The sequence below is a fragment of the Crocodylus porosus genome, unplaced genomic scaffold, assembly GCF_001723895.1.
Source record: "Crocodylus porosus isolate Cpor-Errol unplaced genomic scaffold, CroPor_comp1, whole genome shotgun sequence".
Classification (NCBI taxonomy): Eukaryota; Metazoa; Chordata; order Crocodylia; family Crocodylidae; genus Crocodylus; species Crocodylus porosus.
Genome location: NW_017728921.1, coordinates 11,143,826 through 11,156,659, shown reverse-complemented (window position 1 = coordinate 11,156,659; position 12,834 = coordinate 11,143,826). Strand labels below are relative to the sequence as shown.

Genomic DNA, 12,834 nt, shown 5'->3' with positions numbered 1-12,834 from the left:
GGGAGATCCTCTGCCCTCCATCAATACTGACCTCGTGAAGGAACACCTTGAGAAGCTGGATACCTTCAAGTCAGCCGGCTCTGACAATCTGCACCCCAGGGTACTCAAGGAGCTGGCGAGCGTCATAGCCCAGCCTCTGGCTTGGATCTTGGAGTACTCCTGGTGCTCTGGTGTAGTGCCCGAAGACTGGAAGAAGTCCAATGTGATGCCAATCTTCAAGAAAGGGAGGAAAGTGGATCTGGCAAACTACAGGCCCATCAACCTGACTTCTATCCCAGGGAAGGTCTTAGAAAAGTTTATTAAAGAGGCCATCCTTAATGGACTGGCCGAGGCCAACATCCTGAGGGATAGCCCGCATGGATTTGTCGCAGGTAGGTCTTGCTTGACCAATCTCATTTCCTTTTACGACTAGGTAACCTATCACCTGGACAAGGGAGAAGAGATTGATGTCATGCATCTTGACTTCAGAAAAGCCTTTGATCTGGTATCCCATGATCACCTCTTAGCAAAACTGGCCAACTGTGGCCTTGGGTCCACCATGATCCACTGGCTGGGAAATTGGCTTCGTGGTCGGACCCAGAGGGTGGTAATCAACAGAAGTCAATCGTCATGGTGTCCTGTGACCAGTGGGATCCCCCAAGGCTCTGTCCTTAGACCCATACCCTGTTCGACATCTTCATTAATGATGCAGACATTGGAGTCAGAAGCAGACTGGCCACGTTCACCGATGACACCAAACTCTGGGGCAAAGTATCCACACCAGAAGACAGGCAGGTGATCCAGGCTCAGCAAATGGGCGGACGAGAACCTGATAGTGTTTAACACTGAAAAATGCAAGGTTCTCCACCTTGGGAGGAAAAACCTACAGCACCCTTATAGGCTCGGCAGTGCTACGCTGGCTAGCACTATGGAAGAAAGAGAGTTGGGGGTCATCATTGTCCACAAGACTAACATGAGCCTGCAATACGATGCTGCAGCTAATAAAGTGACTAAAATGCTGGCTTGCATCCATAGATGCTTCTCAAACAAATCCTGGGGTGTCATTCTCCCCTTGGTGAGGCCGCAGCTCGAGTACTGCATCCAGTTTTGGGCTCCACAATTCAAAAAGGATGTGGAGAAGCTTGAGAGAGTCCAGAGGAGAGCCACGTGCATGATCAGAGGTCAGGAAAACAGACCTTACGATGACAGGCTGAGAGCCATGGGACTCTTTAGCTTGGAAAAGCACAGGCTCAGGGGTGATCTGACGGCCACCTATAAGTTTATCAGGGATGACCACCAGTATCTGGGGGAACATTTGTTCACAAGAGCGCCCCAAGGGATGATGAGGTCGAATGGTCATAAACTACTACAAGACCGTTTCAGGCTGGACATAAGGAAGAATTTCTTTGCTGTCCTAGCCCCCAAGGTCTGGAACAGTCTGCCATCGGAGGTGGTTCAAGCACCTACATTGAACACCTTCAATAGAAAATTGGATGCTTATCTTGCTGGGATCCTATGACCCCAGCTGACTTCCTGCCCTTGGGAAGGGGGCTGGACTCGATGACCTTCTGAGGTTCCTTCCAGCCCGAATGTCTATGATATCTATGAAATTAAGTCTGCTCCAATGCGCTGTATTGTAGTGTATTGGAGAAGCTCTGCAGCACATCTATAGGTATCCACAGAGAGGCATAGAAAGATAAAGTGAATTGTCTAAAGTAATCCACAAGAGAGTGGGAACTTGGCTCTCTTAAGGCTGAGGCAAGTGTCCTAACCACTGGACTCCATTTTTCATATTACATATCAGCTGCATCCCGACACATCTGTGGCACCACATACCACATGTTCAGTGCTTCTCCACAATGCAAGGGAGCAGTGCGGAGGGTTTTTTTGGATATCCAGGGGTCAAAGAAACCCATGGGAAAAAAAAAGGCAGAGTGGCACATGTGGCAGCAGCATGCACCACCCAAAGCTGGAGCCTGGGTAGCAGAAGCCATGCTCTGCTGCCAGCCAGGCTCTGCAAGGCAGGATCACTGCTGCTGCAGCTCAGGAGCCCCCAGGACCCCAGGTAAGGCTTCTGGGGTCATCCCAGTGCTGGCCGCAGCCTCCCCTACCCCACCCGGGATAACCTGCCACACACCAGGGTACATATGTCCTGGGCATTCCCCAGGAACAATTAGCGGTGGCACAAGTTATGCCACCCCCGGGGAACCAAACGTCCATGCATGTCTGGACGTGGCCATCAGGTGTCATGCAAGAAGGGAATGGAATTCAGACTGTTCTTCTGCAGCCGTGGTGGATGCATGGTGCAGCCATTCATAGAAGTTTAGTTTTTTCAGTAAACTCACAACATGCGACTGAATTAGGTAGCAGATAAGGGCACGATCGTAGGACCATTTTCACAGGTCCTTTTGGGAGCCATAATTGTCCTTCAGTTACTGATTTTGGTCTATATGTCACACGAAATGTTCCTCCATTCTAGAATTCCATCAGATTACTATGGCATTACCGTGCTTGGCTGAAGTAGCGAAACTCACACATTTTGTATCTTCCATAATGTTTCGGTGTTTTCCGAGAGAGTTTTCTTGCTGTTGCACGGATTTTGTTCTTGTCCAGTAAACACTAACCTGCTGTGTTTCACAGCCATGAAAACGATAACCTCCTCCAGGTTTTGGTCCATCTCAACCTTTTTTTTCCTCCCTCCCTCTTTGTGCTTCTGAACCTCTAAGTACATTGATAATAAAATGTTGGTCACTAGCTAATCACCTTCTGTGGACAATATTGAATTAATTCTTGTAGCGTTTCCAAAGCACCTCCATCACGTACATACCACCTCAGACAAGAAATTGTTTCCGAATAGGTATAGTCAGACTGGGACCAGATTCAGCTTTATCCCACAGGGAAGCAATAAATTAAAAGAATATATAAATTACCATTGTAGCAAGCACCTCAGCATGGGGCATTTCTTTAGGAATTAATGACCTGAGAGGTTAATGGCCAAGGGCAAAGTTTCAGGCCATCAATCCTCCAGCCATTCATTAATCTACAGGAAGTTCCTTGTGCCACGTGCTTTATGGCTGGAAATACAGAATCTTGGGAAAAAATGCCATTTTCCCCAAGTTGGTTTCCTATTATTAATGTAATCTCCAGCATCTCTAATGTCTTCATATGAGCCAAAAATATATAGAGTAAAAAATAAAAATAACACATTTACTGGTACAGCTTCATAATGTGTGTGTGAGAGAGAGAGAGAGAGAGAGAGAATGTAGCAACCAATTAAAACCTTATACTAACACAGTGAAACGTTTGGGTACAGGACTTGAAGCACATCATTAAACCCACAGCATATATTTAGGCAAGAGTATTGTGATTAGACATATTGAAATTTAATCAGGACTAACTTTCCTACTGTTGTAAAATCAACTTTGGAATTCAGAAATTCTAGTTTTAGTTCACCTCCAAAAATAGGCCAGATCCTTAAGTGGCCTAAACCAACGTAACTCCATCAAAGAATGAGTCGAGATGAGAACCCCAGCCCAATGCTTCTGACAAGGCAGAGACCTGGTGAGATCATCCTGTGGCATGTTTGCTCAGTGCTATATCGAGGGGAAAGTGTCACCCACTGACTTGCCAGAAATGCTTCTTGAGCCACTTTGGATTTTCTTAGAGGTCTCCACAGCTGTCTCAAGTTGGATACCTGGAAATGGAAACACCCTCCAATTCACTAGCCACTGCCAATGGTCTTGGCTATCAAGCTTTCAGCTGGAGGTGGTTCTAGCAGGAAATGCACTATGAACCTGGCATTTCCTTTTCATATTGTCCCTGTAGGCTAATGGTTTCTCCAATTTCAAACCAAATTCATTGGCAGATGCAAAATGCTTGTTTTCATCTATCGAGTTCTTCCGTGCTCTGTTTCTCCTTGCTGCCTTAGGACCCGTTTCCTGGACTGTGTTTGAGGCTGAGGACGTGGCATTCAGGAGTTAATCAAGCCATTTCAGTCTCTTTGTCAGAAAACAGTGCCGATCAAATGTGTTTCTATCAACAGCTGCCTTTTTCAATTATGCAGACAAAACATCAGCGGGACGGTGTGCAGTGTAGTATAGCCATGTAATAATGTGAGAGGTTGCAATGTCTAGCAAATGAAGAAAGGGAGAGAGAGCGAGCCAGCTGAAGCTGTACCAGTAATGTGAGTGTTTCAACAGAGTCCATTATAGATAAGTAATAGCAGTGCTTCAGCAAATGAACCTTTTCAAGGGCACCAAATAGTTCCTTCCATAGGTCAGGCTGTCGTCTTGAATGTTAGATATGTTTCAAACCCAGCGGTGAAGAATTGTTTTATCTATCCATATACTTGGCCATTTGTTTAAAGCTTTTTAACCTCCTGCCATCTAGGTAGTGAACTCCTGATGAGAAAAGGGCGCTAATGTGATAATACCATTACCATGGCCGCCTGCTGTTACCAGTGGGGTCCATCAATACCTGGGTGAGATATGGATTGATTTTTCCACTCTAGGTGAAATTTTGCCTACATATGAAATCAGCTGGTAAATATATTACTCAGATGTCACCTGGTTGTGTGTTATATTTCATGGTTTTCTCCCTTTTTTGGGAAATATTTCACATTTACCTGGTGAAAATGAGCTAATGCTTTAGAACCAGCCAATAAAGAAAGTAGGGGGTTTTGGGGTCACTGTAATGAAATGTTGTAAGGATACATTTCAGTCTTTTTTTCATTTTCTGTCTTAGTCTGCATAGATAGTATCTAATGCCTAGACCATAGAGAAAATGCCATCCACTCTATCAGGCATGGCCTTTACACCTGACTGAAACCTACTGGGCACATCCAGACAAGTGCAGCCAGGCACTTTGTGGTGCCTCAAAGGCTTTTGAGGTGCTGCAAAATGCACGTGACACATGTGAAAAGGTTCTCTGTGCTGCATATTTTCAGCATGGAGCCAAAATTAGATACCAGGAAATCCCAATATCTTTTTAAAAAACCCCCAAAAAAGTTTGAAAGAAAAGTGGGTGGTGCATGTGACTGCAGGGTGTGCCACCTAAAACCAGAGCCTGGCCAGCCAGATTGGGCCCCTGGGAATAGTGCTCTACTTAATGGCTGAACTCCCATTGATCTCAAAGGGAGCAAGAACATAGTTCATAATCTGAGCTTTGCCCCCAAGCTCTGTGTTTCTGAAAGGATTTTGCAGCCAGTGTTTTCCCTATGAAGGTCCCAGACATGAAAATGATTTTTATAGAGCCCTGATGCAATCAGTGGAACTCCTCATAGGGTACACACAAGTACCTGAGATGCAATCTAAATGGTGAGCCAGTTGATCTTGATGCATTTTTTTTTGTTTTAAATTATTTGGGGACTTTGAGCATTAATAATAAAATCATTACAAGCCTCTTGGTGGGGGACTCAGGTTTCCACTCCATCCGACCTCTATGCAATTTCTATTATTTAAAAAAAAGAAAAAGAAAGAAGCCCTAGCAAAAGAGATGCTTGTTGCACATTGGGGAAATGTCATATCACTGATAAAAACCCAGTATTAAAAATCAAACACAGTATTACAATTTTAGTAGTATGAGTTTTGCAGCCAAGGTCTAATGAAGGAGTAAATTGAATCACCACGCAAACATTTATTTTTTTATGCCATCCTATTGCTTGTCATCAATGTGTGTGTTTAAGGCTAAGATGGACATTTGCAGATCTGCTGGCCCCCTCAAACAGGCAGTACAACTCGACTGTAGTGCCATTTGTAGATACACAGTTGGGCAAGGGGATGACTTGCTTGTGATCACGTGGCCACACAATGTGGAGTCTTCTTTTCTAAAAGCGCCAGTAGCACAGATGCTCCCTCACGCTCTGATTTAATTTCTGCCACCTTTTTTAAGGAGCAAGTGTACTATTGTAAAATGATGCTAGCAAAGTTTGTGGCAGATGATGGTAAATATGCATAAGAACATTAGGAGTGCCATACTGGGTCAGACAAATGATCCATCTAGCCCAGGATCCTGTCTCCATAAGCGACAGAGGCGGATGCTTTAGTGGGAGAGCTTGTGAACAGGATATAGCAAGAGTGATCTATCTGACCTCCATGGAGCTAGTGATCTATCCCCTGTCATACCCTCCCTGGCATCTGTCATCCTTGGTTTGGAGATGCCAGAGGTTACATCCCTGACTGTCCTGCTTAACAACTATTAAAGGATATATCCGTCATGATTATGACTGGTCCTTTTTTTAAGCTGCCTCTACAACCTCCTGTGGTAATGAGTGCCACAAGTTGACTATGTGCTATAAAAAAGTGTTTTCTCTTGTTAGTTTTAAACCAGTTTCCTACTGATTTGAGTGGGTGTCCCCTAGTTGGTGTATTTGGGGATTTGGTGAATAACAGTTCACTACTAATTTTGTCCAAGACAGTTTCATAATTTTATGAAACCTCTATCGTATCCCACCGCTGCCACCTTCTTTCAAAACTGAAAAGTCCTAGTCCTTTGAGTCTCTCCTGTTATGGCAGCTGCTCCATACTCCTGACGATCTTGGTTGACCTGCCCTACTTTTTCTAATGCAATTGTCTTATTCCCACTGTATTCATGATGTTGTATTTATAATATAATTGTATAATAATAGTAACACCAACTGTTACATGGAACTGTTCATCAGCAGATCCTGAAGCATTGTACAAAAAAGCAAAGCACCTGTCGGCATCCCTAATATTCTCCCTACTTTACAGGTAAACATTGATTTGTATGAGGTCTCCCACTATGTCAGTGGCAGAGAAAGAGAATGGAAGCATGGTTTGCTGAGACCTGAACCACTTCTTCATCCATTAGATCACCCTGCCTCCCTTCAATGAAATGCTATGAAAATATGAAGTTGATTGTGACTTCATATATTTTAATGCAACTGGGCCATATATTTTTGAGGGGAGGGGATTAAAAACCCAACATCACTGTGCAATGCAGCAAGTTTCAGGGTAGACATGAATCTTTCATGAAGGAGGAAAAAAGAGGAGTTCTAGTGGGCTGTAAGTAGCAGGTGGCTTTTACAGAAACTTCCAAGAGCTTTGATATGTTTGGCACATCTTTTAAAAGGAGAATTAAGTTGCTTTTTCCTACCAGTTTCAGATCCAGCTCTGGGGTCGCTTGTAAGCCTTTGATCTCTTGAAGACACAGAATTAGGAGTGTTTTCTCTCTTCCTGGTGACTTTTTTTTCCCTTTTCTAAAAATTCACACTACTGAAGTAATTTATTTTTCATCAGGGAACAAGTTTGCCACAGCTGAAATTCACCCCTGCACAAAGGGCTTGCAAAAGGCTTATTGATCCCTTATTACTTTGGGCCATCAAAAGCCATTTGGCATGAACAGGTACTACCTAGGCTTAAAATTAAGCGCACACATTTCTGGACTGTGCCCTTAATCCCTCAAAGGGTGTGCATTGGGATTTTTGTGCTGGCTCTCTGGACAGTGATTTTCACCTGAAAACACAGCTTTGCAGTAATGTGTGAGCTCCATTACATATTAAGCACTTTTTTTTCCCCCCATTCCTCTTGTTCTGCCCAGGACCCCAGCAATGATTGGGTGTTCGTTTGTGGTGAACCGGGAGTACTTTGGTGAGATTGGTCTGCTTGACCCTGGAATGGAAGTCTACGGGGGAGAAAATATTGAACTGGGCATGCGGGTGAGTAGCCAACTAGACTTCATGTAATACTCAAGTGCGGGGGGGGAAGGGGCGCTGCCTTCCAGCTTTCAGTCTACTACCAAGAGGCAGCTGGTATTGTACAGAATGTAAATTGGTCTCAAAAGCATCTATGAGCAGCCAAGACAAGTGAATGTTCATGCCTCTGCTAACGCTGAGCAAATTCATGCAGTTCGGAAATATTGTTTATTCTGCAGTTGGGTTGAGCTCAAGGAGACAGATCCCCACCTATAACAATGTAGCTGCACTGGTTTCAATGGAGCTTGTACTTCATTTGACCATTCTGTCCAGTCCATGTAGCACTTATCTTTGATGCAGGCTGTCTTATTCCCCTAGAAATTCAAAGGCCAAACTATTATGCTCCTCTAATCTGATATCCTGCATCGTAACACTTTTCCCACCACATCTAATGGCATGTGCCCTTTTAAACCACCAGTGGCCTCCTTTCCAGTAATGGCTGGTCATGTCCCAGCCACGTGGCTACAGAGACTCCCTTGCAAATAGATCCAGACTGCTTCCACTGTACAAAGCAGCAGGATTTAGGGAGAGTGGCCAGTTCTGCAGTGGTGAGAGCTCACCTCTATAGCACGTCCTTACTGACCAGTGCACCGGAGGTGAGACTGTAGGATCCACTGCTTTGAGGATCTCATTGTTCACTTCCCTGCTCAGTATCCACCACCGTCATGCTCTACAAGATCTGCTCAGCTCTCAGGGCTCAGTGGCTTGGCATAGAGTGAATTCATTCATTTCCTCTGATTCATTCATTCATTCATTCATTTCCATTCTTTTCCCCTTACTCCCCCAGCCTAACTACTCAGGCTGTGTTCTGGGCTGAAGATTTGTACCTGAGAGTTAGTGCTAACTGGGAAATATTTGCATGAAAAGCATCACTGTAGGGAGAGTGAGGAAGGCCCAAAATAAGCCTTGTTCTTGGGATGTTGCAAAATGTAGAGGTAGTAGTTAAGGGCAGGGTCTGTTAGCAGTAACTCCTCAATGCCTCTAGCAGGATTAATACAGTATGCTCCTTTGCCCCAATCGGTTCCAAGAAGCTCCATGGAAGTCAAAAGCGTCCCCAGGACCCATAGAGAAGTAAGCCATTTCACATTTCTTTAACAAAATTTTCCTCTCCTTTTATCCCATGTCTCAAGCTAACTTGTCCTCAGGACATGTAATGTGCCCATTAAAGGGTGTATTCTGCTCCTGCTGAAACACTGGGCATCAAATGAACCCATCTGTGATCCAGCTCTACTATATGAAATAAATACAAGCAACTTTGATTTTTGTTTGTGGGTGCTTTTTTTATTTTTAAAAAAAATTTTTTGCCTTCCCAGGCTGAACCCTACACGTGCTTGGAAGCGGCACTGCGTTACTACAACCCAGCTCGCCCAATGTGGCTCCCAGGGGCTAAGCACCTGCTAATTCTTTTTGGTGGGTACTTGAGCCCCAGAGCACGCACAGAGTTGGTGCCTATGAATGCAAGCCCCTTCACATTAATGGACTTGGGGAGAAGGTCATTGTGACAGGAATTGGTTTGCACATATTTGTGTATGTTTATTATTGCAGCATAGGAGGAATGGGTTTTCTTAATGGGACTATGTGACTAGGCTACCAATGGTTTGGGGAGGTACTGAACTTAGGCATGGGGCAGGAAAACTGCTGCCACAAATCATTCTATTTTCCTTAAGAGGGTCAGGCTATTACCAGGATTGTGTGAGCTCCTCAGCTTTCCTTTATCATTGTGCAGGGCTTTGAGCTGTTTGAAACCTTTTCCACATGGCTGCTTCAAGAACAGATTGAACGCCCTAGCAAAACTCTTGAGTAGCTGATGAATAAGCCTCATAAGGAATCTGAAAACTGTCGTTCTTCCTTATATGAGAAGAATTTGCAATGTGTGATTAGGACTCTTGGTAAACAGAGAAAAGGGATTTAATAGGATTATGAAAAGGTAGTCACTGCAGATTCAGGGGTGGAGAGAACCTGGGATATCAGAAGTTCTGGAGTATCAGAAGTATGTGGAGTTACAGGGAGTTTTAAAGTGCTCAGCCCCTGGTAGGTGTCTGTATTTGCCCTGAATAGGGTGGTTAATCCTGCTGTGACATTTGAAGAGTGCTGTAACTATATAGGAGCATGTAGATATTTTCGGTCTCAGATCATTAACATAAAACATTAATTCAATCTATAGTATAGATCTGCTAATCTATATTTTCATCTGGCTTTATGGTGTTAAGAAATAACACAGTATGGATCTGTTAATGTGCAATTATCAACACAATGCCTTCTAGCATGTTTTGGAGCTGTTACGAAATTGTACCATAGGGATCATATGGGATCTTCTCTCAGTTTAGGTATTAAATTGAATTTTCAAAGGGTCTTTCACTCCAGGATTGCAAAGTGTTGGATGCCCTCATGGCAGCCCTCTGTGTGCTGACTTCTGTTATAGCCATCTTGAAAATGAGAAAACTCAGTTCAAAATAAATGTCTGCCCAGGGCCATACAGCAAGGTACTGCAAGAGCCAAGGAAGAGAACGTGCACTAGTAGGTTCGCAGTTTCTGTCTTGCATCCTTGCAACTTGCTCAGATGAGTCCAAAAGAACCTAATAGTTACTAAATATGCATGTGATGTTTAGATGGGATTTGTTCCTGGAACTATATACAGATATAGAGGAGGAGGCCTGGTGAGGTGGTGCAAGCATATGATTTGATATCTGGAGATGTGTCCTGTTCCTCTTTCTGTTTCAGACTGGTATGACTCCAGACATACCCCATTAGGCTACTGTCTTGCCTTCTAATTTTGGGTGCCAGGCTTCTAGGATCTTAGGAGGCTCCTTATTTCTAGGGTTGATGGAACCCATGCAGATCCTGTTGACTTCAGTAGGACTTACTGGTCTGTAGCACCTCAGGAAAATGAAATTTTGGGGGCAGAGGTCTGCTTTTTGGAGGGCTATGGCCCTATTTCAGGGCTTGTGACCCAGCTTCCAGTTGCCAGAGCAATACATGACCCTACTTGCAGTCTGAACCCAGGCAAGGTAATTGTTGAACAAGTCTCGGACTCATGACCCTACACATAAGGGTCCTGACTTCTAGTTTGGCCATTGCTGCTTTAAGATCAAGATGTTCAAAACTAGCTGGGCCTCGCAGCACAGCCAAGCACAAGTTGTAAAGACTGGAGCTTGGGCTCCAAAAACCCTGATTATGAAAAAAAGTATCAGTGAGTCTTCTTTTGCTTTTTGATCAGGGTGTACCTGATCAGTGGGAGCTTAAAGTTTACTGTTCACTTCAAACAGTGGAAATTTAAAGTGGAAATTCCTGTGTAATGACATGACAGCTGGAACTTTAAGGAATACACCAAGATATATGGCAAGGCAGTACTGCATTGTGCTCTGTGTGTGTAAAGTCCATGCAGAGACAGGAGGAAGCCTGCTTTCCCCTGCTCCTGCATACCTGCAGGAGTAGGGGAAAGGATGATCATAATATAAGTTAGGAGATTTTAGGCAGAGAAAAAGAAGTGAAGAAGGGGAACACAGAGAAGCAGAAAAACAAGCCAATAAACCAATAAAAGAGTTGAGTACAATAACTACAAATGGTGGTGTAGTGATAGAAGTTATAATTTAGTGATGCTCCGTATCAGGAGACTGAGGGAACTGGGAGATGGTCGCTCAGTTAGAGAGCTGCTAGCTAGCTAGCTAGTTGGTTAGATCCAGACAAAGGGTCTGTGGAGGGTGCCTACTGGTCCACAGTTAAAGTTTGTTGTTTTAGTTCTTCTCATTCCTGTACGTCTTTGTTTTTTGAACTTGGTAATCACTACATGTGGGTGGACAGGAGAAAGGTAAGTTCTGTAGAAACCAGTGGGGGTTTTTTAAAAAATAAATAAAAAATAATCCTTTAAACTGCTTTGCAAACTAGTGCTATGGTAACATGAAAAGAGAAGGGATTAAGTTTGGAGTGCCGGAGTTAGATTGTTATGTCTAAAGAACCTTAATTTAAATTATTTTAATAAAGTGGAATTGGGAAAGCCAGCACAACTAATGATCCTGATTTGAATAGGATACCATTTGATAATCCAACTAATCCTCCTTAAATATATAATTTATTAAAAATATTATCTTGTGTTGCTCACTAATGGATTTTCCCCATAGAGTATCCATAGGTGGGGATTTGTAAATAGCTATCTTAAGTGATTTCCTGTTTCGAGGTACTAGTGCCTAGACTGTATAATGCCCCCAGCCAGCTGATCAGAGCTATTCAGTTTTCATACCTGCTGTGGACGCTTGGAATGAATGTCTTGTTCACTCTCAGTTTCTTGTGAGAAACTCTGCATTTTTCCCAGTGGTTGGCAGGAACCAGGGGAGTCCATTAATTGAGCAACTCCACAAGTGAACCCCATCGGTGTCTGTAAGGCTGGTGTAGTCCTGTTTTGAGGGGGGAAGAATTCTGGCCACCCTCCAAAATAAGCGTGGTTCTGTGAAAGGAAGAAAGGCATTTATCTCTGTTGACTATATAATCTCTTCCTGACCCCTGTTTTTCAAGTTCAACAGAAAACTGTTGAATTTAGGGCTGAATTCTGCTCCTGCATATGCTTGTAAGACTGCCATTGAAGTTGACTTGAGCAGTCTGTGAGTATGCAAAAGTAGATTTTGGCCTTAACAATAGATGGCTGCAGCTAGCCCTCATGTGAGTGGGAAAGGCCTTCCCCTCCCCACAAGACACACACTGTATCCTTTGCACAGCCAGGTATAAATGCACTATTCTGCTGCCTAATGCCTCCCACTCCCACCTGAAGGGGATGGGGATGAAAGAAAGAGAAAGCAGGGCTCTAGCCCCAGCTTCCTCATATTAAAGTCTGAAGAGCTGGTCGGAGAGGAGGTAGCATTCAGATGGTAGTACCATGCTAAAAGATAGTATTTGCTCCAGTATCAACCCTTCTCATGGAGACACAGTGTGCTTCATACACTGCAGGTCTGGGGGTGCAATTTGGCCTTGGAAGTCTTGCAGTATCCAAATGGTGACTTGTGTGAGATGTGGCAATACATAGCCATTGCTCAAAGCCTTTGTATTTGAAACAAATGTGAAAAAAGGATGAGAATTCAGGTAATTCTATGTAATAGTCTACAGTTATGAAACCATACATGGGTATGCCCCAATAGACTTGGGAATAGTTATAA

At 43.8% G+C, this 12,834-nt stretch overlaps 1 protein-coding gene across 1 annotated transcript in view; it reads left to right on the top strand.

Moving 5' to 3' along the window:
* Positions 1-12,834, top strand: part of GALNT9 (polypeptide N-acetylgalactosaminyltransferase 9) — a 234,440-nt gene that overhangs the window by 115,088 nt on the left and 106,518 nt on the right. The window contains exon 6 of the mRNA XM_019538992.1: positions 7,537-7,654. Coding sequence (XP_019394537.1) covers positions 7,537-7,654 — 118 coding nt within the window. The remainder of the gene's footprint in view (positions 1-7,536; positions 7,655-12,834) is intronic.